The following is a 27,380-nucleotide window of genomic DNA, read 5'->3' as shown; positions in this document are numbered from 1 at the left end:
AGGAGATTTCAAATAGTCAGCACATTTCAGACTTGTCATTATGTTGGTGGTGGTAGGGAGTGATTCGTCATTTCTTTGTTGATTCTTGCTAGATAGAAATGCAGATCTGTGCAGACTGTTTTGATTCAGTTCATTGCTGGTACCTGCAGTGATGACCTGTTCACGAGGATCTCTGTCCTCGTGATCAACTGCTTTGGAGTCGGCACAGCCGGAGCTGCAGTGGCTGATTGAGGTACAGGGTGGGTTTTCGGGAGGTTCCAGTCTCTCGGGAACCGAGTGAGAGCAGCTAGTCCCGGCAGACCCCGGCAGCTCTCTCTCGCGAGAGGCTGACGTGGCGTAGGCGTTGCCAGGGAAACGGCGGGGGATTTAAAACGATCGGAACCCGGAAGTACCGCTCAGTCCTCGTGATCAACGGCTTTGGAGTCGGCACAGCCGGAGCTGCAGTGGCTGATTGAGGTACAGGGTGGGTTTTCGGGAGGTTCCAGTCTCTCGGGAACCGAGTGAGAGCAGCCAGTCCCAACGGCTGTTCTCGCGAGAGGTTAACGAAGCGTTAACGAGGCGCAGGTGTTAACGAGGTAGGTGTTAACGAGGCATAGGCGTTGCCAGGGTTTCAGCGCCCTTGCCCACACTCCTCAGCTGATTAGGGCTGAAGAGGTATATCCCTGAAGGGCTCAGGGAGGGCCGCGAAGTATCACATTACAATTCATATCTATATATATATTATTATAAACCATTATTTATTTATTTACTCTCAATTTTTTTTTCGTTTCTTTGTTTTTATTTTTTTTCTGTCATGGTCTCTACAAGACAGAGGGCTTGCCTTAAGAAAGCTGTGGCGACCCAGACAGAAGGTCTGCCTAGAAGTGTGGCTACACAGGTCTCTGGTTGCAAGGAGTGTCAGAGCCTGCTACTACTAGATGAGGGTGCTAAGCAGTTCTCCTGTGCAAGGTGTGAGCAGGTGGAAGATCTGCTTAACATGGTGGTTGAATTGAAGGAGGAGGTTGAGAGACTGAGGGCCATCAGGGACTGTGAGAGGGAGATTGACTGGTGGAGTAACTCCCTAGAGTGCCAGAGAGAAAGGTACCAGGGAGATCCCCCACAGTTTCTGGTGGACTCCCTGACCTGTCCCCGTAGGGCAGAAGGGGGATATCTGAGGGATAGGGAGGGCTGGCAGAGAGTCCCTACTCGGTGCCGTGGGCGATCTCCCCCTCTGCCTCCCCAGTGCCCCCAGATACCCCTAAGCAATAGATTTGCAGCATTGGAAGTTGAAGAGGTGATAAGGGGTGAAGTGCAGGAAGATTCCCGCAGGAGGTCACCAATGGCAAGGCAGTCACCTCCGTGCATTGAGACTGCTGCTACTAAGAAAGAAAGGAAGGTGATCGTAGTGGGTGGCTCCCTTCTAAAGGGAACTGAGGGCCCCATTTGCAGACCAGACCCAAACCGCAGGGAAGTGTGCTGTCTCCCTGGGGCTCGAATCAGGGACATTACTAGAAGACTCCCGGACTTGATTCGCCCCACCGACTACTACCCATTACTAGTAGTTCAGGCAGACTGCAATGAAATATCCCAGAGAAGTCTGCGAACTATGAAAAGAGATTTTAGGGGATTAGGGCGATTAGTTCAAGGGGTGGGAGCACAAGTGGTGTTTGCTTCCATACCTTCTGGGGCGGTGAAGGACACAGAATGGGCTAGGAAAACACAAGTGATGAATAACTGGCTGAGAGGTTGGTGTAGAGATAGACACTTTGGGTTTTTTGACCATGGGACAGTTTACTCGGCTCCTGGCCTGTTATCTGTTGATGGGACACACCTATCCCAAAGGGGGAAACGAATCCTAGCACAGGAGCTAGCTGGACTCATTGAGAGAGCTTTAAACTAGCTGTGACGGGGGAAGGGGATAAAACAGGGCTCTCCAGTAAAGCGCCTAAGGAGGCTGCCCTGGAAAAAGGGGTGAGGCAAATATCCCAGCTGAAGTGCATCTATACCAATGCACGCAGCATGGGCAATAAACAAGAAGAGCTTGAAGCCATTGTGAGGCAGGCTAACTATGACCTTGTAGCTATTACAGAAACATGGTGGGACCTCTCCCATGACTGGAATACTGGGATTGATGGCTACAAGCTCTTCAGAAGGGATAGACAGGGAAGAAAGGGTGGTGGCATAGCTCTCTATATCAAAGAGTGTTTTGATGTTGAAGAACTAGTGGTTGGAAATGACAAAGTAGAGTGTCTATGGATAAGGATCAGGGGGATAGTCCTTAGGAGTGACATCGTGGTGGGGGTCTGTTACAGACCACCTAGTCAGGATGAAGAAATAGATGAGATGTTCTATAAACAACTCGTAGATGTTGCACGATGGCCAGCACTCGTTCTCATGGGGGACTTCAACTTCCCTGACATATGCTGGAAATACAATACTGCGCAGAGGAAGCAGTCCATGAGATTTCTAGAATGTGTGGATGATTGCTTCCTGACTCAGCTGGTGCAAGAGCCTACCAGGGGAGATGCCTTGCTTGACCTACTTTTCACTAACAGGGAAGGACTAGTAGGGGATGTGAAGGTTGGAGATTGTCTTGGCCAGAGTGACCATGAAATGGTGGAGTTTGCTATTCTGGGTGCCGTCAAGAGGGTGACTAGCAAAACTATTACCTTGGACTTCCAGAGGGCAGACTTTGACCTGTTCAGGACACTTGTTGCAAGGGTCCCTTGGGACTTGCTCCTGAAGGGTAAAGGGGTCCAGGAAGCCTGGATGCTCTTCAAGATGGAAATCTTAAAGGCACAGGAGCAGGCAGTCCCGGAGTCCTGTAAGTCAAGCCGGAGGAGCAAAAGACCAGTGTGGATGAACCGGGATCTTTTGTTGAGACTCCGAGAGAAAAGGAGAGTCTATGTCCTCTGGAAGATGGGTCAGGCTACTTGGGGTGACTACAGAGAACTGGCCAAGATCTGCAGGCAGAAAATTAGAAATGCTAAAGCCCAGCTTGAAATTAGGCTGGCTACTGCTGTAAAGGAGAACAGGAAACCCTTTTACAAATATATTAACAGCAGGAGAAAAACTAAGGAAAATTTCCCTCCTTTACTCAACGAGGCAGGCAATGTAACCACAGATGATAAGGAAAAGGCTGAGGTTCTCAACGCCTTCTTCACATCTGTCTTTAATAGACAGGACAGTTATCCAAATGGTACTTACCCTGACCTGGAAGTCTGGGACGGGGTGCATAATGCACCCCCTGTGATTCAAGCAGAGACGGTCAGAGATCTTCTCCTCCATCTGAACTCCCACAAGTCCATGGGGCCAGATGGGATCCACCCAAGGGTGCTGAGGGAGCTAGCAGAGGTGATTGCCGAGCCACTTTCTGCCATCTATCAGCATTCCTGGTTATCTGGAGAGGTCCCACAAGATTGGAGGCTTGCCGATGTGACTCCCATCTTCAAGAAAGGCCGTAAGGAAGACCCGGGGAACTACAGGCCTGTCAGCCTGACCTCGGTATCAGGGAAAGTTATGGAACAGATGTTATTGAGGGAGATCACACGACACGTGCATGGCAATAAAGGGATCAGACCCAGCCAGCACGGGTTCACCAGGGGCAGGTCGTGCTTGTCCAACCTCATCTCCTTCTATGACTGGGTGACCAGACAGGTAGATGAGGGAAAGGCTGTTGACGTAGTCTACCTGGACTTCAGCAAGGCCTTTGACACGGTCTCCCACAGTATTCTCCTAAGGAAACTGGCAGCCCGTGGTGTGGACAGGTTCACTCTTCTCTGGGTGGAGAACTGGCTGGAGGGCCGTGCCCAGAGGGTAGTGGTTAATGGAGTTAAGTCCAGCTGGCGTCCTGTAACGAGTGGTGTCCCCCAAGGGTCAGTTTTGGGGCCCATCTTGTTTAATATCTTTATTGATGACCTAGACGAGGGAATTGAGTGTACCCTCAGTAAGTTTGCAGATGACACAAAGCTGGGAGGATGTGTCAAACTGCCTGAGGGTAGGGAGGCCCTTCAGAGGGATTTGGATAGGCTGAACAGCTGGGCTGAGCAAAATGGGATGAGGTTCAATAAGACCAAGTGCCGGGTCCTGCACTTTGGCCACAATAACCCCATGCAATGCTATAGGCTTGGGGCAGAATGGCTTGAAGAATGTAGAGAGGAAAAGGACCTGGGGGTGTTGGTTGATGCTCGGCTCAACATGAGCCGGCAGTGTGCCCAGGTGGCTAAGAAGGCCAACAGCATCCTGGCCTGTATTAGAAATAGTGTAGCCAGCAGGAGCAGGGAGGTGATCATCCCCCTGTACTCAGCTCTGGTACGGCCGCACCTCGAGTACTGTGTTCAGTTTTGGGCCCCTCACTACAAGAAGGACATTGAGGCCCTGGAGCGTGTTCAGAGAAGGGCAACAAAACTGGTGAGGGGCCTGGAGCACAAGTCTTATGAGGAGCGGCTGAGGGAGCTGGGATTGTTTAGTCTGGAGAAGAGGAGGCTCAGAGGAGACCTTATTGCACTCTACCACTTCCTGAAGGGGGGTTGTGGTGAGGAGGGGGTAGGCCTCTTCTCCCTGATAAGTAATGACAGGACGAGAGGGAATGGCCACAAGTTGCGCCAGGGAAGATTTAGATTAGACCTCAGGAAGCATTTCTTTTCTGAAAGAGTGGTCAGGCACTGGAATGGCCTGCCTAGGGAGGTGGTTGAGGCACCATCCCTAGCGCTGTTCAAGAAGCGTTTAGATGAGGTGCTAAAGGACTTAATTTAGTAGTTGGGTAGAGATAGTGATAGGAGGATGGTTGGACTAGATGATCTTATAGGTCCTTTCCAACCTTATGAACTTATGAACTTATGAGGAAGTTGATGTCAGGTGATACCATTTGCCATGATGTTTCTCCATGGCTCTTGAGAGCAAATAAACTAAGGTGTATCAGGGCCTGTCTTCGCTACTGTATCCCCAGAGAAGTGCATTCACATTTAAATCCATGGAATTGTATGGAGAAACCTGAGAAGCAGCTCTGAAGTGTGCTGTACAGGTTTGTGCAGAACATGCCTACATTAATCTAAACAGGAATCTTCACAATCTGCTTCACTTTTTAAGACAGCCTGCTTGAGTCCTTCAAGCAGCAGGATAGTTTTGAATCTGGGTTTATAGACACGAGTATACAACAGCCTTTAAAAAAACCACTACTTTTTAAAACAATTTTAAGATGTCATACTTAGTAATGATTATGAGTAAGAGCATAACTTAATGATCATACTTTGTTATTTTTTTAATAATTATCCAGGAGTTAAAGCATGCAGGTGGGTTTGTTTGAATAAGGATGTGTGTGAACCAGCAGTAATTAAGTATAATGCTGAGAGTGGAGTAGGGAAGTACATTGAAGCAAGCACTGAGCAAGAAAAACTAACAACTGCAGGTTAACAGAATGCTCTGTAGATGATCTCTTCAGCTATAAGCAACTGAATATGTGACTGCTTCTATAACAACTTGTTTAAAAGCTGTAAGGTAATTTGTGAAACAAAAGGTGGTGGTGGTCTTGTATTTTGTTTAACTGTGAGAGTTCATTATGAAGAGATCTTCTATAATATTTGGATTAATATTTATGTTTCAAATACATTCATAAATAGCTGTAATTAAAAAAAAAGTTTTCTTCTGATGCCAAATCACAAAGTAAGCTGTCAGAATTCTTAGAGCTCTGGAGGCACTCCAGCGCACCAACTGGAAACTGCCTTTGTGTGTCCCCATCTCCATGAGCGTTCCCACGCGTTCTGCAGTGTTTCTGAAGTCTGCTCACAAACGTTAATCATTTCATCCTTTTAAGTGAATAATAGCATGTAACTGTAACCTGAACTGCGGTGCTGTGTAGGTACTTCAGTAATAATGAGACAGGGTTGCTAAAGGTATGCACTGGAAACTGTGAAATGAGTGGAAGTTGCAGTGTAACTGTGAGGCTGGACTGGTAGAAGAGCACACTGGTGTGTTGGTATGCAGCTGTATTATACCTCCCTCATTGTATTACCTGTATACAACACTGGGACTTTTGTCAGCACAGTTTTAATGCTTTTGCTATCAGAAATGAAACTGCATTGCCATTTTTTTTCCCTCAAAGTTTTGGATTAATTTATATGGATACATAAGATGAACTTCTAGAAACTGCTAGAAGATCAGTACATAATACCCTGTGAGTGAATCTGCAACCCAAATTAATCACACCTGGGAATTTTTTGTGCTAACTAGAGTAATTAATTTGATTGAAATTGCTGCAGAGATTGGAACATGGGCGTTGTAGATTCATGAAAGAGATGCAGAGCAAGATATGGATTAACAGTCCAGATTGGCTCTGGGAAGTTATCACAATGTGAATTAAAATGAAGGAAATTGTTTAAGGTACAATCAGTTGGACACTTGCCAACAAAGTAGAAAACTTTTGTGAGTAAACAGGAGATCGACCATGTTACTTAATCACTTCCCCATCTCTGATCTAATAGACGTAATGAAGGAATGCCACAGGTTCCAAGACAGTCAGAGGTGAAGGTTTTATGAGGTTTTTTATCAGTGCAAAAGAAAAATGAAAAAACCCAGGAACACAGTGTGCATGTGAAGTGTACAGTGCCATTCTTTCTGTGGGGACAATTGAACTTGGCTTTGATTTTTGCATGGTTTTCAGTCTCACAGTGCCCGATTGTTGTTAACTGAACCTCGTGAACTGTTTGGTACATTCGGTTTTGGACATTTTGTGGTAGGTTGACTTGAGCTGCATTGTTTTATTCTTTTTCATGTTGATCAGCAGAAAGGTAAATGAAAGTGGTTTCTAAGACTGGGAATAAGGACATTGTGTAGGCTCACACACTGTATTTGATTGCAGGGCTTGTGAAAAGGTCATGGAGCTATAGAATATCCCAAGTTGGAAGGGACCTTACAAGGATCACCAGGTCCAACCTGTGCTCCACACAGCACCACCCAAACCCTATGGCTGAGTGGTGTCCCAGCACCCCCTGGGAGCTTGGGGCTATGTCCACCACCCTCTGGTGCACGGCTTTTTCCTCACACCCACCTGACTCTCCCGTGACACAGCTCTGTGCTGTTCCTGTGGGTCCAGTGACGGTCAGGATTACCAAATCACAAGAGTCTGCCTGCTTGTTTATGCAGTCTGTGTCGTTCTGTTCAGACTGGTATAATTTAAGCTGTCATCTGTTACTGGTCACTGAAAGTGAACCTCAATTGAGAGGAGGAAAAAAAAACTAACCCAAAAGCATCTTAATAGATTTCTCTGTAGGGGAGGAATTAGCTACCAGACATCTAAAGAGGACCTGCAGGAAGAGCAGGACAGGTGCAAAATAAATTGAGTTTATTTTAGGGAATTCAAAGAATCACAGAGCAATTGAGGCTTTAAGAGGCTTGTGGAGATCATCTAGTCCAAACCCATATGGTTAGAGTAACACAGAACAGAGGGATTTGATTTAGTAGTTGGGTAGGGACAGTGATAGGAGGATGGTTGGACTAGATGATCTTGTAGGTCCTTTCCAACCTTATGAACCTATGAACAGATTGCTGACCGTTGTGTTCAGTCAGGGCTGAAGTTTCTCTGAGAATGAAGACTTAACTACATCACAGTTAATAAATAAATCACTCTTGCCTGTGTATAGTTGGAATTTCCTGTATTTTGATTTGTTCCCATTATTGTCCTGTCACTGCGCACCACTGGCAAGAGTCTGGCTTCATCTTTGTCCTCACCACCCCCTGCAGATACTTATGCTCACTGATAAAGCTCTCCTCTGAGCCTTTCCTTTACCAGGCTTAAAGCCTGTGCTCAGCTGTCCCTCTCCTAGGTTCCCAGGCCTTTTCCATCTCTGTGGCCCTTTGCTGGGCTCACTCCAGTCCATCCATGTGACTCAGTTTGGGGAGCCTGGCAGCAGTGTGACTGCTGCTGTGATCTCACCAAGGCTGACTGCAGGGGAAGGATTGCCTCCCTCATCATGCTAGCCATGCTTTTAATACGGCCCAGTGTGCTGTTGCTCTTAGCTGCAAGAGAGCACTGCTATTGCATGTTCAGCAACACCAGTGTTTTCGGCAGTGCTGCGTTGCAGCTAGCTGGCCCCCAGCCTTTATTTGTGTATGGGCTTATTCTTTCCCAGGTGCAGAATTCTGTGCTTCCTGTTGTTGAATTTCTTGAAGTTTGTCTGCTCACTTCTCTAGCCTTATTTCTCTCCAGGTCCCTTTGAGTGGTAGTGGCACATCTGGTGTGTTAGCCACTTTTCCTGACAGTACCATCAGCATATTTGCTGAGTGTGCTTGGTCCCGTTGTCCAGAAAATGAATTAAGTTAAATGGTGTTGGTCAAGAATATACCCCTGGAGTATGAAGCTAATGACTGACCACCAGCTGGATTTGACCTACTCACGCTGTGTCAGCTTGTCTGTGTTACAGGTGACAGTGTTGAAAACTTTTCTAAAGGCAAGGTATCAGTATTCACTGCTGTCCTTACCCACAAAGCCTGTCATCCTGTTATAGAAGCTTGCTAGGTTGCTTGGACGTGATTTCCCTGTTCCTTTCTTGTCCTTTATGTGTTTGGAAATGGCTCCTGTGAGCATTTCTTCCCTGACCTTCCCAGGGACTGTGATGAGGCAGACGGGTTTGTGGTGTCATGGCTCCTCCTCTTCCTGAAGGATAGAGTGACATTTGCTTTTTTCAGTCCCCAGGAGCCTTTGGGGAACCTGGGACTCACTCTGCTTCTGTGAAGTAGTAGTTGGGTAGAGATAGTGATAGGAGGATGGTTGGACTAGATGATCTTATAGGTCCTTTCCAACCTTATGAACTTATGAACTTATGAACTTATGAAGGCTGCTCCAAAAGTAATGTCTCTTATTTTGTGATGATCATACAATGGTTTGGATTGGAAGGAACCTTTAAGCTCTAGTTCCAACCCCCTGCTCTAGGCAGGGACACCTCTTCTAGACCAGGTTGCTCACAGTCCCATCCCATCCAGCCTGGCCTTGAATGCTTCCAGGAAGGGGGCATTCTCAATGTGTCAGTGTCTCACCACCTTTACAGGGAAGAATTTCTTCCTAATATCTAATCTAAATCTGCCCTTTTCCAGTTTAAGACAATTTTCCCTTGTCCTATCACTTCATACCCTTGTAAAAAGTCCCTCCTCTGTTTTTTCTGTGGGCCCCCTTCAGGTACTGGAAAGCCACTGTAAGCTCCTTCTGGAGCTTCCTCTTCTCCAGGCTGAAGAGCCCCGGCTCTCTCAACCTGTCCTCGTGTGGGAGGTGCTCTGGCATTCTCATAATCTTTGTGGCCCTCCTCTGGACCTACTCCAACAGCTCAGTGTTCTTCTTGTGTTGGGGGCTCCGTGATGATAGTGGTATAGCAGCAGAGTTTGAACCGTCCTTCCAGTCTTCCATTCTACATTGCTGTGGTGAGATAGGTGGCAGCAGATGGGCAGTCTGGTTTGGAAATGTAGATGAAGCAAAGGTGTGTCACTGAATTCCTCTATGCAGAAAAAAAGTGGCACCTACTGACTTTTGCTGAACATTTTGGGAGACCAAATGTGGTGTATGGTGTGTTTCAGCACTGACGACAGCAATGTGAAAGACAAGCTACATTCCGGATGGCCACGCAGTAAAAGTCTTCAAGAAATGAAACAAACTGAAAATAACCTGCTGTTGGTAGCCTGGAAGGGGAAATACTGTGTTGTTTTTTGTTTGATTGTTTGTTGTATTAATTGTATTAATAAAAGATACAGGGAAACTCAGAGCCTAGAAATTTTAAACCTGGATTGTTTTTGGAAAGCAATGCTTCAGAAGGGGTTAGCTTGGAAGCTGCTCTTTGTCTTTCAGTTGAGATCTGGATGAAATGAATATACACATTTATATTGGAAAAATTACTTTAAATATAAAGATTAAATGTGAGCACTTCCGAGGAATGTGTTCTCAAGCAACTTGTTATTTTAATTCTTAGCAAGACTCTTGTTTCTCTTATTATGTTTTAGTATCAGTGTGAAGGAATATGTGAAAGGCTGCAACATTAGGAATGGAAGGCAGTTGTGCCCATTTGTGCCACAGATAAATGAGGTACGTATTTGTTTAAAACCACACAGCAATTCACTTTGCTGTTGTGGCATCTGGAAACTTGAATTTTCCTTGAGATAGCACAATTACAGCTTCTATCTCACTACTAGGTCAGTGTTCTGAATTAGTAATGTTTCTGTATGGCTCAGTGGCCTGGTCTAGCTTTGAAGCTGGTCCTGTTTTGGGGGGAGTGTTGGGGTGGATGACTTCCAGAGTTCCTCCCCAGCCTAAATAGTTCTGTGATGCTATAAAAACATTTGGGTGGAAGTCAGAAAGTGATTCAGAGGAGTATGTTCTAAGTTAACCTTTTCTTTCAGTAGCATATTTTTATTTACATCATTTACAGATCTTTTTTAGATAAAGTGTTTTCTTTTAAAAAGCCACAATATTGGAAAACAAAAACGTATGTGGGATGGTTTTGAGGGATGAGATATAGATGCTGCTTGATAGTTACTTAGACTATGTTCAGAAATGTCTGGGGATAAAACCAATTAAAGTTGTCTTCGCAGGCAGTGGGAAGTGTTTGCATAAAGCTTTCTACCACTACTTTAAAGGCATTGACTGTTCTGCATATGTTGTCTTCCAGTCTGTAATTTTCTGGGCATATAATTGGAAAAAATTTATTTCCTTTTGTATATTCACAAAAGTAATTTTTTTTTAGTTCACGGGGTTTATGTGGAATAACATTTTATCCTTGAATGTCTTTATTTTAAGTATCAGTGTTAATTTGTGTGCTTCCTGGCTGTTACTAGTAACTTCTTTCATTCCAGTATGATTGTTAAAAACTATGGGAAGACATGTAAGAGAGAGGTGATGTGACACATCTCCTTCAGGCAACCATCTCTTAATAGACTTAAAAGAAGAAAATTGCTTGAAGAGGGAAAAATAACAGTTTTGACTAAATGTTTTTGCTCTGGGTGATCACACTAAGATTATTTAAGTGCCCTAATTAATAATTAAATGCCATGGGTAAGTAGCTTAGGGCCTGTAGGTTTGTGTGTCCACCATTGTGTAGCTAAAGCAATGATGGAAGGAAGGCTTCTGGATACATTCTTTCCTAGCAAAAGGCAGGAGGAGACTGGGTGAAGTTCTTGAGAAAAACTGTTTTTAAAACTTTCAAGATAAGGTCCAAAATAACTTCCTGCTGACACTAATGTATGTGCTTGGCTGTGTTGCTCAAGGCTGGGATTTGCTTTGCAGGAGGAACTGTTGAGCCTCTGAGCCAACTGCAGCTTAAAGGTAATTGCAGGGCAAAATGAGATTGTACAGAGCAGTTAATGAGAAGTGTTGCTGCTGTTGGAAACTGTGTTTTGTAATCATCTGGAACTTCTTCAGTGCTTTCTTTGATCCTCAAAGTCTTCATTTGCTGTGAAGTTTGTTTAAAGTAGTGTCAAGAAACATAACCAAACAATTACCAAACAATTGTGTGTGACAGTCTTACTTAGGTAAACTGTAAGCAAGGCTGTATGTTGTAGGACAAAGGTTTTGTGAAACAGTGGCAGTCCAAAGCCATCCCCAGCACTTCCAGCTTCTTGTGCCTGCCCAGCTCCTCTGGCAGGGCAGCATGAGAAGCTGTGATGTCCTTGGCTCTGCACCACTGCTCAGCAACAACTGAAACATCAGTGTGTTATCACCAGCATGTCGCAAATCAAAAATGTACCACTGTAGCAGTTCCTGTAAAGAAAATTAACTCTGTTCCTGCTGGAAGCCGTACAGCTGATGATACTTGCTGCAGGGGCTGAGCATCTGTTTGCAACTGTCTGGGCACTCTGTCTGCTTTTTCCCGTGGACGGTTATCTTCCAGACTTGCTGGAAAGTGTTATTATACTTTTTAGATTTCTTTATATCTAGATATCTTTAGAAAAGACTTTGTCCATTAGGGTTCTGCTGATGTGCATCTGTAGACAATATTCTAATTCAGTTTGTAACCATCTTTACTTCCTCTCTAAGGACATCCATGAAGTTATGGCACTGATTAATTTTTTGAGCTTTATTTCCACAAAACTCCATATAAGAGATGCTTCATGGTACATAGAAGTGGAAGAATTAAAAGGAAGAACTGTAATTAATTTCTCTAAGACATGAGAGTTCTCTTTGTTAGGATTCAATTGACGTCTTTTCATCACATTTATAATAATAGTCTACAAAAATTTGTGCAAGTTGAGGTAAACCTATTGATTTGAAGGTGCCTTCCTGTGTGGAGAAGATAATGCTCATTCTGAGAGCTTGGATCGCTGCGTGCAGGTGGTGACCCCCAGTTCTGGGTCCTTCCGCTCTTCAGTACAGCAGCTCTGACACTGTCAGTTGGTGGGCTTCAATTATGAGTTTAATTTTTACATTGAAAGCAGAACTTCTTTAAACCATGCTAAAATCCTATGGTACAACGAAACAGCACACAGTCGTGGTAGACTCTACTGTGAGGGTAGATTTGGGGCTAAATTTTGTTACTTTGAGAAGTTAAATAAAAATGTTCAGTAGTCATATGCCCAGAGATCTTGACCTAGAGAGTAGGCTTGCTGAAAATAGCTTTTCCCATCATTAAATGGTTACACATAATAAGGGTTTGTGATCTTTTAAAGTAAAAATAACCAGCCCACAATAACACTTGAGCACTGTAAGCAGCAGATTCCATGAACGAAAAGCCATGTCTTCCTGTGCTAGTAGCCTGCTGGCTGCTTGCTTTCCATCCAGAAATTGTAGCTGTGCTCTGCTGGTGCGATAGCACTGCCACAGAAGTGTTAAGAAGAGATTTAGTTTTGAGTCAGTGTATTGTGTCAATGCTGTATTATTATACGTCTTCTTTAAAAGTGTTTAAAAGGTCAATGTGAATTACTAAAAAGCCACTATCTGTAAAATGCAGAAGTTAATGTCCAGTTATAACAGTAACTCCAGGTCTGTTTTTCTGTTTTTGATAGTTAGAGATCCTGTTTTATCATCTCCTCAACCTTGCTAATAAGTTTGGTGCTCTGCTGTGGGTTACTGTGCTTGCTAAGCTGAGCATATCTTGTTTTCCAGCTGTGGTATTTTGGAAGCAGCTGTTTTAAGAGCTGCTTTTTCTGAAATTACAGAAAGGAACCAGTTCTAGCTTAGTGGTTTGCACATATAAATTAATGTTTCTCCTTGGGATGGACTGTCACATGACAAGAAAACAGCTGAAATAAAAATAGACTATCTCTTTGTTTTCACAAATGGTTTTAATTATCTTGCACAGCCCTCTGCAGTGGCTTTTTCTTGCCAGGCTTCTTGGAATCAAGCAAAAGGCACATGTACACATTATGCACACTTCTCTGTTGGTTTTTTTCCTCCTTTGTGAACATATATTAAAGGTTAGTTAAAGCTAACATCCTTTTGGATAGAAAGGAAATCGATTGGCAAGCAATGAGAGTTTGCAGCAAAGCCTGTTTTGTGCTGTGTGTCCTGCCTGCTAGTTTTGGTTGCATCCGAGGACGGTGGATGGTCGGGGAACAGCCAGTGCACTGAAAGTGGAAGCATCTATTGCATTACACTACTTTATTTTCTTTCAGTTTCATATGTTCCTGTGCTGTTTCTTTGTGTCTTTTTTCCAGTTCTATTATTTGGTGTCAAATACTACATGTACTACAGAAAAGTCGTATGAAATTTTTCTTGTAAGATGTAGGTTATACAAGTAGGTCTTTGGTGCATAGAGATGCCAATGAATGAATTCCTCTGTAAACTGTTTGTTTTGGGATGTCTGAAGGCAATTTAGTTTGGATTGCAAGCAGTGTCATTGGAGGCATTTTTCTCTGCAGGTTGAAGCTGATGGACCAGTTTTTCTAATCTGCAGTGTTTGTGTAAGAGCAGCAGTTATCCCTGGTATTGGGGTAAAAGCTGTAGAGTGGAGGTGTCGCTGGGAGTCTGCCACGGTGCTTCCACGTTTCTTTCATCTTTCCTTGGGTTATCTGTTCTGATAGCCAAGTTAAATACTTCCAACTTAAAAGGTTTGGGTTCGGAGAGGTTTCCCATGTTCAATTCACTTTAGAAAAGGAAATGAAGGTAGGTACTTGGAAAAATGAGATCAGCCCTGGGGGTCAGTCTTGTATAAATAATTGTCGGAGTGTTTTTAGGAAAGCTGTTAGTAGGTCTAATCTGTTCATGACACAATAGAGCCATCTTTTGATCCTGCTCTAGGATATCAATGTGGTTATCTGATTATTGTTCCCTGCTATGTATGGAGTTGTGAGAAATTACCACCATGACGAGGCCCAGAGTGAGGCCTTATGGATGGAAGGGTGCTGTAGGCTTTGGAAGTCCCAAATAAGTTCTCGCTTGTTCTTGCTTTCCCACAGATCTCAGTCATCCTTTCACACTCACATACTGGCAAGCACCAGGACGTTGTGCATGTTAGGTGGTTGCACAGCCTCTCCTGTGCGCAGCGTGGCCTGGAACTACCTGCTTCTGTCAACTGCTTATTGTGCCCTGGAGTCCCTTTGGTGACAAACTACTTTATAGATGTTTGGGAGACAAGGGTTGTTTTAAGCTGGCCTTTTTCTGCAGAATCTGGCTTCAACCTCCATACTTAAGTGAAGGTTAATGCTAGTTGTTTGTTTTCCCCTTGTACAAAATATCCATCTCTTTAAAGCTACAGTGTGTTTTCTTGTTGGATTAACAGGGAAAGGAATGGAGGGTGTGATTTGCTGTAACACCGTTGCCATTCACCGGCATGTATCTGTGCCGCAGCCTTACCACAGTGAAGGCATCCTGATCTTGACACCAAGATTGTTTCATTGCTCAAGAAGTGTCCTTTGTCAGTAAAAGCCATTCTGCTGAGCTTTGTCCTGCTGTGGTTGTTTCTGATTTATACATGTACATTTCCATGATTACTCTGTTCATACCAATCTTAATATCTCTGTTAGAATTTTCTACAAGGTATGCTTACCAGTAGAAAAACACTGAACAGAAAGCTTCAGAAGGGCTACAATGGATTTAGAAAATCTCACAAAATATAACTCCTTGATTTAAAGGGGATGTGACTTCTGATTCTGAACTGTGGTGCTTTAGAACGATGCAGAAGCAGTTGTATATAAGCAGATGTAATAAGTGGTTCTGGTTTGCATTATGTAAGTGAATTAGGTTGGAAAACTATGAATTACTTGCTTACGTGATTAACACAACATAATGAATAGTTTCCACTTCACTATCAAGGATTTCTCATTAACCAGTCCATAGCAGGGGAAGGAAAGAAGTTGGATAGCTCTTCTGTGTTTCATGGTTTATATATCTTTACCACTACTTCCAAGCTTGTGTCGCTGAAGTTGTTTCCCAAGCTAATACAGTGTTTCCCTCAGAAATAGATTTTAAGCTAGTGTTGCCTTTGAGTTTGCACATCACTCATCCTTGCTAGAAAAGCTGCCTGCATGCCTTTGTGGATAGCAGTGAACACTGCAGAATGGAGTGGTGCTGTGCTGATGGATTGGCGTTAGTGCTGGCTGTAATCACATGAGTACCATTACTGGTAGCAGTGGAACAACACGGGGAGCTCAGCACATATTCCTCAGGCACCTGGCAGCCTCAGAGGGAGCTCATGGAAATCTGCCTTGCAGTCTCTTTGCCTGTGCCAGCTGTTCTCTCTACAAGTGAGTCAGTGGGGTGGTGGGTCCCTGTGCAGCAATAGTGTTTCACTTGAAGCGTAATGTTTTGCAATTCTGCAACAGGGTATAAATTCATACCATTGAAAACATTTGAGCTTTGCTTAATTTTTAGTTCTTAAATTGTGTGTGAATGTGTTCTGTAACCGCCTGTAATACATTGTGAAAGTATCTGGTTTAAATACTGTTTTGTCATGAATTTTGTGATGTCCTTTTGTAATGAGAGCAGCAGGCTTGCTCTGAATGTCTGAAACAGAATGCCAATGTTTCTTGTGTTTTCATGTCTGATACTGGTAAGCATCTGTATCTTAAATTTTAAAAGATGCATTGTGGCAAGAACATGCTTCTGATTTTACTGCATTTTCAGTGAATTGGTGTAGTGCTGCTAATAGAATGTTTGGGACCTTAAGGCCCACCCAGTTCCAACCCCTTCCATGGGCTGTTTGCCACCCACCCAGTCAAGCTGCCCGTGGCCCCATCCAGCCTGACCTTTGGCACCTCCAGGGATGGAGCAATCTGGTACTGTGACCCTGCACTTGGCCTTGTTGTACCTCATTAGGTTCTCACAGGGCCCACTTCTCAAGCCTGTCCAGGTCCCTCTGGATAGCATTCCTTCCTTTTATTGTGTCAGCTGCACCACTTGGCTTGATGTCATCAGCAAACTTGCTCATGGTGCACTTGATCTTGCTATCTAGGTCATCGGTAAAGATGTTGAGGAGTACTGGTCCGATGTCAGAACCCTGGGGGGCACCTCTCATAACTGGCCTCCAGCTGGACATACAGCCATTGATGACAACTCAGCAGTCTAAGAGTTAAAAGTCTCAAGGAAGTAAACTGTTTGACCAGTCCATTAGCTGTCCTTTCTTTACGGTGAGACCCTAGGTTAAGCTTCTGTTTTATTTCTCAAAAAGGAATAGAAGCAACTGTTCTTCCACCAATTTCAGGATGTCCCATAATTTATTGACAGCAACAAGGCCCCCCCAGAGCCTTCTCTTCAATAGGAGGACCTCTTTTTAACAGAGATGCTCCTGTCCTTTTTGCAGCTTGGCTGCCATCCATTGGGCTCTCTCCAGTGTGTCAGGTCTCTGTTGTACTGAGAAGCCCAAATCTCAACATTGGCCTCACTAGGGCTGGGCAGAGGGGAATGAGATGATGACCTCCAGCTGCTGGCAGCATTTATCCTAGAGCAGTTTGGGGAGAAGCAATTGCCAGTGAGATGTGAAGCAGAAGAGTTGTGGAGTGCCTCAGCCTTCTTCCAGCACATTCCCTCCCCATACTGTCCCAGGTGAGACCACGCTACCTGCTCAGTAGTGGGGCCCAGTGCAGTGCCACGTGTAGTCTCTGACACCCAGCTGCTCTTGTCAAATCCAGCTCAGCCATTTCACATCCTCAGTGTCTCACAATGACTGGACCTGGCTGTGCCTGTTGTGCTGTCGGAGCATGCTATTGCCAGAAGTTGCATGCACTCTGGTGTTGGGGCCAGGAGGGACTGTGCTTCGGGTGCTTGGGTGAGATGCTCCACAACTGATAAGAGTGATGTTCTTTCCCACTGCTGCCTGGTCCACTGAAACCTTCCCCGGTGCTGTCGGGTCAAGGTGTCCTCTGAGGACTGTGGCATAAGGCTCAAGAGGGTGATAGTGGCTGGCACAGCACAGTGGTCAGTGAGTGAAGAGCATTGCTGGCCCAGGGCCTTTTCAGCAGTTGCTTTCCAGCTGGGTGCTCCCTGCATGACCTGGTACCTGGGCAGGACTGTGCATTCGCCTCATGAAAACCCATGACCCGTTTCCCCAGCCTGCCAGGGTCCCTCTGGATGGCTGCACCATCTTCTGCATCAGCTGCTCCTCCGGCTTTGGGATCCTCAGCCCTGTCACCCATATATCATTTGTAGGTGGTGGTGCAGGCCTGGATGCACTACTGACCCCTGGGATGAACCTGCAGGATGGCTGTAGTTGTCCCAAATTCAGAGAAGCCAGCAGACCTGCAGGGATACAAAGAAGCCATAGGCATCTCAGCTTCATATCTTCTGCAGATGAGCTGAGAGCATGTCCAGCTACAGATGAAGTTGCTTCATGGCGCAATCACAACCACACCATGATCTTCCCAGGCACAGTGCTTAGGCTCTCAGGCCTGTAGATCCCTGGGTTTTCCTTTTTCTCTTTCTTAAAAAAATTGGAGTAGTGTTTCCCTTTCTGTAGTTGCTGGTGACTTTCCCTGGCATCTGCAACGTTTCAGATATGATAGAGGGTGACTTGGCAACTGCATCAGCTGGTTCCTTCAGAACCCAGGCATGCATGTTGTCTGGCCCCAAAGACTTGCATATGTTCAGTCTTGTGAGGTGGCCTCAGGCTTGCTCTTCTCTTACAGTGGGAGATTGTTTCTCTGTCCTCTGCCTAGTGGTTGAGGGGCAGGAATGACACTGGAAGCCTGGCTGCTAGGGAAATCTGAGGCAGAGTACCTCAGCCTTCTCCGTGTCTGCTGAAGCCAGTCCTTCCTTCTCATTTACTGGAAGGGAACACTCTCCTTGGCCTTTCTTTTTTGACCATTGTACCTGTGGAATCCCTTCTTGTTATTTTTCACATACCTTGCCAAATTTGGTTCCATTTCTGCCTTGGCTTTCCTAATCCCATCTCTGCACATCCAGTCATCATCCTTGTGCTCTGCCTAGCACACCTCCATTCTTCCTCTCTCTGTGCATTTCCTTCTTACCCTTCTCTTGGAGCCGCATGTCCCTGCTCAGCTGTGCTGGTTTCCTGTCTTTTCTGCCTGATTCCTTACTTAGGGGGATGGAGAGTTCTTGTGCTCTCAGGCAGGTGCCATTAAGAGATGCCAGCTCTGTGCTGTTCTCTGCCCCTGAGGACAGCTTCCCAGGGGGATCACATTCAGTATTGCCTTAAACAGCCGGAAGTTGGCTTTTCTGAAGCTCAGAGCCCTAATTTTCCTTTTTGCTAGGCCTGTGGTCATCAAGAACTCCACCAGGTCGTGTGTACTGCAGCCCAGACCAGCTCTAATCCGAACCTCTTTGCTGAGCTCATCTGCACTGGTGTGCACTGGGTCCCATCACGCTTCTCTGTGTGGTTTGTCTGATGGCTAAGGGAGCTAAGCTGCCTTCTGCTGCTAAAACCCTCTTTGTTTCCATTCCTTCTGTAAATATCCCATGATGCAAACCTCGTAATTACTTCCTTTTCCAACCTGCACTCAGCACTGTTATAATGTCTGTTTTTTTCCTCCAAGTTGATTACTTACATTTTCATTCTGTATGTCATCTTGCTTAGGCATAACTTACCGAGTCCTTAGAACTTATTTTAAGGAAAAAACAAGAAGGATGTAATGCAAAAACAGCTTTGTGAAACTGCTTATTGAAACTTGACATTTTCAAATACCTACGAAGTTACAAAGCAAGAAGTTGCCAAACTAGCTGGTTTTGCTTAGTCCTACTGGGTAATTATAACTGACATTTGAGACAAAAGAGCCTTTCCGCAATATGACAGCCTGCAAATAAATAGAGGTTTCAGCCTTCTAGGGGGAAAGGAGGAAGTGTGTATTAATTTCTTACACAGAAAAAATGTCCAACATTGACACAAACGTCACTTTGAAGTGTCTCTAAAATACAGGATCTTACCTCTTACAGGTGTGTAACTCGTGCCCATTGTTCAAAAAACTAATATAGAAAAAAAACAAATGACAACTGTCATAAAAGCAACATACTTTATATACAGTTTTAAAATACAGCTTGTAATAGCTGAGGCTTTTTCCAGAACTTGTGTACCTGCATGTACAGGTTTTCCAAACCGTTCTGCAGCAGTATGTTAAATGTTTTCATTATTGCAGATTTTCTGACTGGATCATGGAAATGGCAAATTCACTTTGAATCAGTGTACCTCTAAAATGCAGCACAGTCTGTGTATTTAAAAGTAATTGCTCAACAAACATAAGTTTTCCAGCAGCAGGTTGTGCAATTATTTAATTTTTTAATTATAATGAGTGCATGCTAATGTATTTTTAAAGCTGTGCATGTATAATAGACAGTCACGGGATTTTTTTCTCACCTAATTGTCTTCTGTACTTTCAAATAAATGTGAAATAAAGTTACCTTTTTAAGCAAGTCTGTCCTTTAGTCCCATCATGCATGAAAGTCCCGCAGGTTAAACTGGTGTGGCCCTCTGAAGGGCTTTCTAGCCTTTGCTAGCTTTTCTTCTGCTATTTATACCCTCTGGGTGTGTAGGGTAAGAAACTCATTCTTTTTTCTTTCCTTGCTTTGCTTCAACCACAAACTCAACCCTGCTTTTTCTTTCAACTCTTTCTTGTGATTTGTTAAAAGAAAAATAAGGTCCTGCTTGCCTCCCATCTATTTTCTGAGTGTGCTGGTAGCGTCTGGGCCGGGTCCCTCTAGGGTTTCTTCTTGTTCTTCTGCTCCACTCACACTCAAGAAAAAAGTTCAATGATGAATTTTGCTGGTGTGGGTTAAAATACCACCAAGGACGGTGCAATTTGCCCTATGAGCACGGCATGCCGTAGGGGAGGCTTCGGAGGCAGCACTGTGGTTAGGGTGGAAATTCAAAGAGCAGAGTCCCAGAAGTATGTGAGGTGCAAATGTGAGACTGCAAAGTGGGTTTGTTGTAAGCCATGCTAGTGCCAACTCATCTGAGCACGAACAGTGAGAGTTGTCCTTTTGCAGCTGAACGTAACCACGGTTTGTCTTGCTAGGATGCTGTTAAATGCACTAAAATGATTCTTGCTGTTTGTGCACGATAGCAACTGTCCATGACATTTATTGCTATTTTTCTCCACTGTTTGCTTTTTGCCATGAGCTAAATGGATTCTGAGTGTGTGATTCTTTTACTGCTGTCCTCAAAATAGAGGCAATGCGCTTTTACATTGAGCTGTAGAAGCATCAAGTAGTTATTAACCTGATAAAAAAAACCTAATGAAGTCTGGCTCGAATCATATTAACATTAGATTCTGTTTTGTTGAGCTATGAAGTGTGTCAGTAGGGTGCATTAGGAGCTGATTGCTGTGCAGAGCAGCAGCGTGAAATGGCTGCAGGAAGGAGCTGGGGCAGGATCAGCTCCTGGCTGGAGAGGTTCCAGGTCAGGGCTGGGCGGAAACCACAGCTCTGTGCTGTCTGGCTGCAGGCTCTGCTCGTGGGATCCTGGTTGTGCTCTTTTCTTCATGCCACCATCCACGCTCCAGCTCGCTTGTTCTTCTGAAGGGGAGGTACACTCTTCTGAAGTGAGTGTTGGCTGATGTATCTGATGCTGTGCTCACTGCAAGCCTTCTTCAGACAATAACAATTCCCAATTCATTGTGCACACACACGCACATAAGTAATGATGAAAGCTGTCTTTCGTCTCTTTGAATGCAGCAGAAAATTCTGGGCTGCTTAAAATTGAAGTTTTTCAGATGGTTTAAAATCAACAAGTGCAGCTGGGACCAGTGCAGAATAAGTTATCCCATAATCTACACAGTGTGTTGCACAAGTAAGTGTATCTGAGAGGATATGTGTTGCCATCAAAGTGATTCGGACAAACATTTGAGTCATTATTTATACTGACAGAAAATACTAATTCCTTGTTGTGTGATGCTTAATCTGTTGTATGCTAAATAATTTGTTGTAGGTGTGTTCATCTCTTCTGGAAATGAAGTGTATATGTCTGTGCTCTTGCGTGCCTGCTGCTGGCCCTTCCCTGTGTCACAGCTTTTGAACCTGTCAACAAATGTTCCCGAATTTCAAGTTCTGGTGGACTTCTTGGAAATGGGAGGCTGTATCTAGGTGAAAAAAATGGCAATATGAGCTTCTTATCATTTAAGAAAAATAAAAACAAAGCTAAATATTTATGAAGACAATTTCCTACTGCACAGAAAAGGCTTGCATCGGCGTTCTCAAATTGTCTGGAACTGATTATTTTCAACTTGTGGAAATAGTTGGGTTGCAATATCTGGAATGATATTTTGTTCATTAGCTGATGATTCGTAACACGATTTGGATGCAGTCATTATATTCCTTTCCACTGGCAGAGGGTCCGGAGTGCGGGGCACTCACAGTGCTTGTTGGCGGCTCTTATTTCACGCCCGCCTGCCTGCTCACATCCAGGTGCTTTAGCAGAGACATTCACTCCTTTCAGAACCCGCAGTACTGTCCGTATTGTAATAATACAAAATGGAAATATTTTTATAATTATTCAGTGTTGTAGTTTTTATTTTGTGGTTGTGTTTATATAACTCCCTAGGCTGGCTTTTGAGCTAAAAGCTTGTGCAGTTACCATTAGAAATGGCTGCTCATGCATTAGTTTACTGACTAATGGATTCTAGATTCTGTGCCTCTTTAATACATAAAGAAGAGTTCAATGCTAAAAAAAATGAGCTTAAATATAAACAGTAATGGGATGTGACATATGTTAGACAAACTAGCAATTTCTTTGGTCTCTGTCAGTGTTGTTCTTTAATCATCATGGGTTTTGTTTAAATAATTAATGTATTTTAGCCTCACTTCCTAAGGAAGATCCTTACCTGTAGTCATACAATCCATTGTGTTCAGCTCTCGCCTTTTTCCATCCTGACAGTGTGCTCCTTGCTAATCCAGATCATCTAAAAGTTGATGGTATGGAAGACTATTGAGAGACTAAATTTCCACAAGGTGTAACTAATCTGGATTGAGTACGTACACATGTGGCAGTGAGGAAATGGACACCTAGCTGAGAGAAAGCTGCCCTGAGAGCTGAGCACTTACTCCTGGTGGGATGGCTGGTGATTAAAGCACATGGCTTGGGGCCACATTGTGCTCACTGGGACTGTTCCAGCTCACCTTGGGGAGCAAAAGCTGTGTGGGGGTCAGCATGTCCGTGAACATCAAAAGAGAAGAGGGGCTAACGAGCACACTCACTCTCAGGTCTCAGATGTGCCAGCTGGCTTGATGTCTTGTCCTATGGACTGTTTTTTCCTTCCTTGCTTAACTATTGAAGCTTATAGATTTTAGCAAATGTATAGTAGGTAATAAGACTCTTCAGCTTGATTGTTTGAGCAGTAATTAGAAACTTTATGGCAGTTGAGAGAACTAAACTCTGTATAACGTGGTTTCAGCATGTAGAAGAGGTTTAGATTGCTTGTGGTAATACCAGTTGGGAACACCACACATAGAGCGTTTTGTCCTTCTGATGGAGCAACCAGCAGCTTCAGCTAATGTTACTTTACTTGTTGGCAGTGGTACTGCATGCAGCAAATGCCCCTGTCCGTGCTGCTCACAGTGCTCAGGGACCCAGATCTGGAGGCTGAGCAGAGGGGAACAGCAGAGAGAGCTCAGGTGGACATGTGGGTGTATTTGTGGTACTGACCATAGCAGACAGTGAGGAGGTGGCACCAGGAAGGGATGTGACACAGAAGGGTTGTAGTAAGAAGTCTGAGCAAGGATATCAGGATACTTCGAAGTAATCTCTGTCTGAATATAATAGCACGCTATTTAATTTGTCTGTAAACATCAAAGCTGTGTGATGCATATTGGCACCTATCTCCTTCCCCATCCTTGGAAACCAAATAGAGGATTGAGTATGTAAGTTCAAAGAATAGCAGAAATACCAGTTTGCTTTAGCTCTGTTTTCAGGGGATGCTGGGAGGGAAGGCTGGGCACGGATGTCTCATCCTTTTCCAGAAGTGATATTTCCTCTTCGGTGTTTTGGAATTACAGCCCCGGGCCATATCCTCAGACTGACCAAATAGAGACAGAGACTTAAGAGAAGCAGGTTTCTCTACACTCACTTTTTAATTTAATAATTCCTTTCTTATGTGCTTGTGGGTTTGTTTGATAGCTTTTTTGGTGTTTCAAACAGTAATAACTTCTTACCCCAGGACTTAGAACATCAATAAAAACATTTTCAACCAGAAGAGTAAACACTGGTAAGATAAGAACATTGTTCACAAGCAGTTGAAGGGCAAACGGGAGACAAGATCAAAAGAGCTCGTTGATCACAGCGCTGATGCTTACAGGTCACGTCATGGTAACGACTAAGCTTTTTGTGATTCATGTTTGGTACTTCAAGAAAGGGAAGGAAACTAGAAAGAAAATGAGCATGGTAGTTCTGTTTGCAGCATAATGTTTCCACACATCAAAAAATAGATAAGAAAACAAAATCATTTTTGAGTTTCTGAGTATTGAAATGCTGATGCTTTCTTTATCCAGATTAAAGATCCAGCCCATATTATGGCTGGCATTGGATCCAAGTCAGGATCACCTGGTGGGTTGTCTATGAAATCACAGCTTCAGATCACTGGTGAGTTGTTGATGTTGTTTATCTTTTCCCTGAAAAAATGTAAAGGAAAAATGTTTGTTTTTCTCCCAGTAATTAAAGAGTAATTATAATATCATGTTGCATTTCAGCAAGCTTTTAGTAGTACAAAGCCCATGAGAAGTAGAACTGATGGTGTAACAGAATCATGACTTGACAGAAATGTTTAGGATTTTATCAGAATATGTTCTGAAATGGTACTTTTTTGTGTAAGGAATGAAGAAATAAGTATTTTTGAATAGGATTAAGTCAGTTGTACAGAACAGTAAGAGAGAACTGGGTACGTTCTCTTTGAAATGTGGCAGCATAATACAGCACTGCTTGCTTTTGCTGACACCTGGCACAGTGTCAGATCTTAGCAATTTCACATAATTTTACATCTCAAACTAAGTGAATTTGCACTATTCTTTAGTACATTTGATCTCTTTGTTAAATATTTTCATGGCCACCGTAGTAAAAGACTGTTTAATCAGTCTTGATGAGAATGTTACTGTAATTGAGATTGCATAGGAATGGATTGACATGGCCATGCTTCGCTTTTGGTAGTGCCATGCCAACAGAACAACTGCTAAAACTTTGCAGGTTTTTCTGCTCTCTGGCTGACAAGTTTTACAAGGTAAAGCTTGAGAATGGAAGATCTGTAGATATATGCACATCTATATTTAGAAGCATGGAGGCTAAACTTTGCACTCTCAGTGTGGGGATTTATGCAGACGTTGCACAAATGAAAAGGATTGTCATAAACAGATGGGAAAACTTCAGACAAAACAAAGGTCTGGACTGTGTAAATTATACTGCCCCTAGCTGTCACACTGAGGATACAGGTGCATTTTTTCTCAATGGACTTGGAGACTTAAGGAAAAATCTTGTCTGTACAGATTGGTGTTGAAGAATTGAAGAGTTTTCAAAGGAGTTGCACTTTCCCACAGCCAAGCGAGGCCTAGCTAAGGATTACATTAGTGACACCCATCTGAGGTTTGCTCCATTAAAGGCACATAAAAAGTAATGTCTCATCTTTAGAATGAACTGATGTTCAATTCTTAATTTCCTTCTTGTTCAGCCAGTGTGCAAAACTTCCTTTCTGTGCAGACAGACTTTGCCTTTTCATAGAAAGTTCTGTGAACAGCAGCCCCCATCTGTCTCACCCTTATCCATTCTGCTCTTCTCAGTTGGTTTCAAGTGAACTTTCAGGTTGTCTGGGTAACTAAGAACCTCGAATGTAGGCACACGACTGCTGGTTTGTGCTGACTCAAATCAGATCTTGATGTCTTTGAGTCAGCTAGTGGTGCTGAGGCATGAATTGCTGCAGTATCCAAGTACTGGAGACATCAGGGGAAGGTAATTCATGGAGATCAATGCCAGCTAACTGAACTAATTTCAGTTAGAGCTGGTATAGGGAGAGAGCGCTTCCCTTGGGAGCAGTTTAGAGCAGTTTAAACTAAGCTACTTCTCTAAATCTCTAAAGGAGTGTAGACTATAAAAGGAATCTAGGTAGATTAGCCATATGGGCTTGAATTAGTCATCTTTTTTTAATCATGTAGTGCAGCTTAAGTAGTGATGAAAATACAGGAGACCAAGCTGACATTCATAGCAGCAGAGCAGGGTTTGTTGGCCAATTACAAGAGATCAGGTATTTGTTTTAAATACTGTTTTGTAAGCTTAATGTTGTCAGAGAATCCAAGAATACTCCTCATCTAAGAGACAAATAAATATTGGAGTAGTCGCATGCAGCCTCCATCTAGGCAACACACTCAGTGTTTGTCCAGGCAGGATTATTGAAGTTTATGTTGAATGTTTAAAAAATAAAAAATTCAAGGTTCTGTTGTCTAGATACTGGTATAAAGAATATATTTACTAGCATGAGAAAAGCTCTAGAGCTTCAAGTCCCATCCAAGTTTTGCTGTAGAACAGTAGGTAGTTATTAGAACTCCAACTCAGCCTTCAGTTAGATTTTATGTAAGTTTGCTTTGATGCAGAAAACTTAACAAAATGTTCCTTCTCTTAAGTCTTCTCATCACAGGCAGTGACACTTGTCCAGGGTTCCTTAGTGAGGAAGAGGTATCATGTTTGAAGCTTTATAACAAGCAAGTGTAATAAACTCTAGGAATGATCCTGGCTGGGGACAGAGAGCAGTTTGGGGTAGCATGTAGATGGTATTTTATGCTTTCAACACTGAAGTGCAGTTGGGGATCTTAAACTGATAATTATTAGTCACAGCGTCTGATGCTGTAGAGGAAGTACTGTTAAGTTATAGACAAGTTAAGACTTTTGTGTGAGAGGTAACATTGTACAAAATAGTCTGAAATGCAAAAAAGTTTGTTTTCCATATAATGTGTTTTCTCTCTTGAGCATTACTGTCAGCCATCAATGACCTAATACTTGGATACTGAGGTAGCCAGCTGAAAAATATTATTTGCTGTTGAAATATTCTGTCAATTATAACTTTTCTCTTTCTTAACAGTTATTTCAGCAAAACTAAAAGAAAAAAATAAGTGGTTTGGACCTAGCCCTTATGTGGAAGTCTCAGTTGATGGACAGTCAAAGAAGACAGAAAAATGCAACAACACAAATAGTCCAAAGTGGAAGCAGCATCTCACAGTGTATGTTTGATGGTTTTGTTTCTAGTTTGAGTTAAATTAATGCTATGCAATTGACTGCGGGTTTAAAAGTGGGTTGTCTTTTTTATTTTAGACAAGGAATTCTGTGTTGCACAATGCAGAGATTTGCATAATCTCTGAAGCCTAATATACTACAGTCTGACATATATATGTATATGTAAAACGGTTGCTTTATATTCTGTAGAAAAAGACATAGTGCTTACAAGGAAATGTATTAATATATGTAGTGTAAGAACTCACATTAACTCACATTAGTTTCAAGAAGAAAATGAGTTGTTGGTGTTTACTTATGCCAGTGTTTGTGCTGTGAGATATAGAGGTTACAAAGCATTGATATTAAAAAAAGATCTGCAGCTTCCATAACATCTGTTTTTCTTTTAAGAATGTCACAAGGAATGCTGGAATAAACACAGAAGCAGTATATTAAGTGGAGCTGCTTATCCTGCAGGGATTGTTTGGCCATGAAAGTCTATAGTAATAAACTATAGATGTGGATGACCTACTGAGAAAACAAAGAATCATTTGTAATGCATTTCCCACAATTGACGTAATTAAATATACATAAGTGTTTGAATGTTCTTTACAGAAGAAGAATATCAATACTAAAAGTCATTCTAAAATTCTTTTTAGTGATTAAAAAAGAAAAAAGCCTCACAGACGCACACAAAAAAAGAAAAAAAACAACTGTGTTTGTGTAATGTCAGCAACTAATCCTGAGATAAATTTGTTTCTGTCATAAAGCTTCTGAAAACTCAAGGGAATGTGTGGGGTTTATGAATGTTTTGCCTCTAAAGGTGACTTTCAAGGAAAGAGTTCTGAGAGTTTATTTTCAGCTGTGATG

General features: G+C 43.2%; 1 protein-coding gene across 4 annotated transcripts in view; it reads left to right on the top strand.

Moving 5' to 3' along the window:
* Nucleotides 1-27,380, top strand: part of ITCH (itchy E3 ubiquitin protein ligase) — a 66,624-nt gene that overhangs the window by 7,452 nt on the left and 31,792 nt on the right. For all 4 annotated transcript variants that reach the window (XM_065754075.1, XM_065754073.1, XM_065754071.1 and 1 more), the window contains exons 2-3: nt 23,816-23,906; nt 26,383-26,521. In XM_065754075.1, coding sequence (XP_065610147.1) covers nt 23,837-23,906; nt 26,383-26,521 — 209 coding nt within the window. In that variant the 5' untranslated portion in view covers nt 23,816-23,836. The remainder of the gene's footprint in view (nt 1-23,815; nt 23,907-26,382; nt 26,522-27,380) is intronic.

This window comes from Cyrtonyx montezumae, unplaced genomic scaffold (genome assembly GCF_038088225.1).
Source record: "Cyrtonyx montezumae isolate F1298 unplaced genomic scaffold, pur_monq_1.0 scaffold_9, whole genome shotgun sequence".
Classification (NCBI taxonomy): Eukaryota; Metazoa; Chordata; class Aves; order Galliformes; family Odontophoridae; genus Cyrtonyx; species Cyrtonyx montezumae.
The sequence above is the reverse complement of the archived record's forward strand: the minus strand, read 5'-3'. Positions and strand labels throughout refer to the sequence as shown.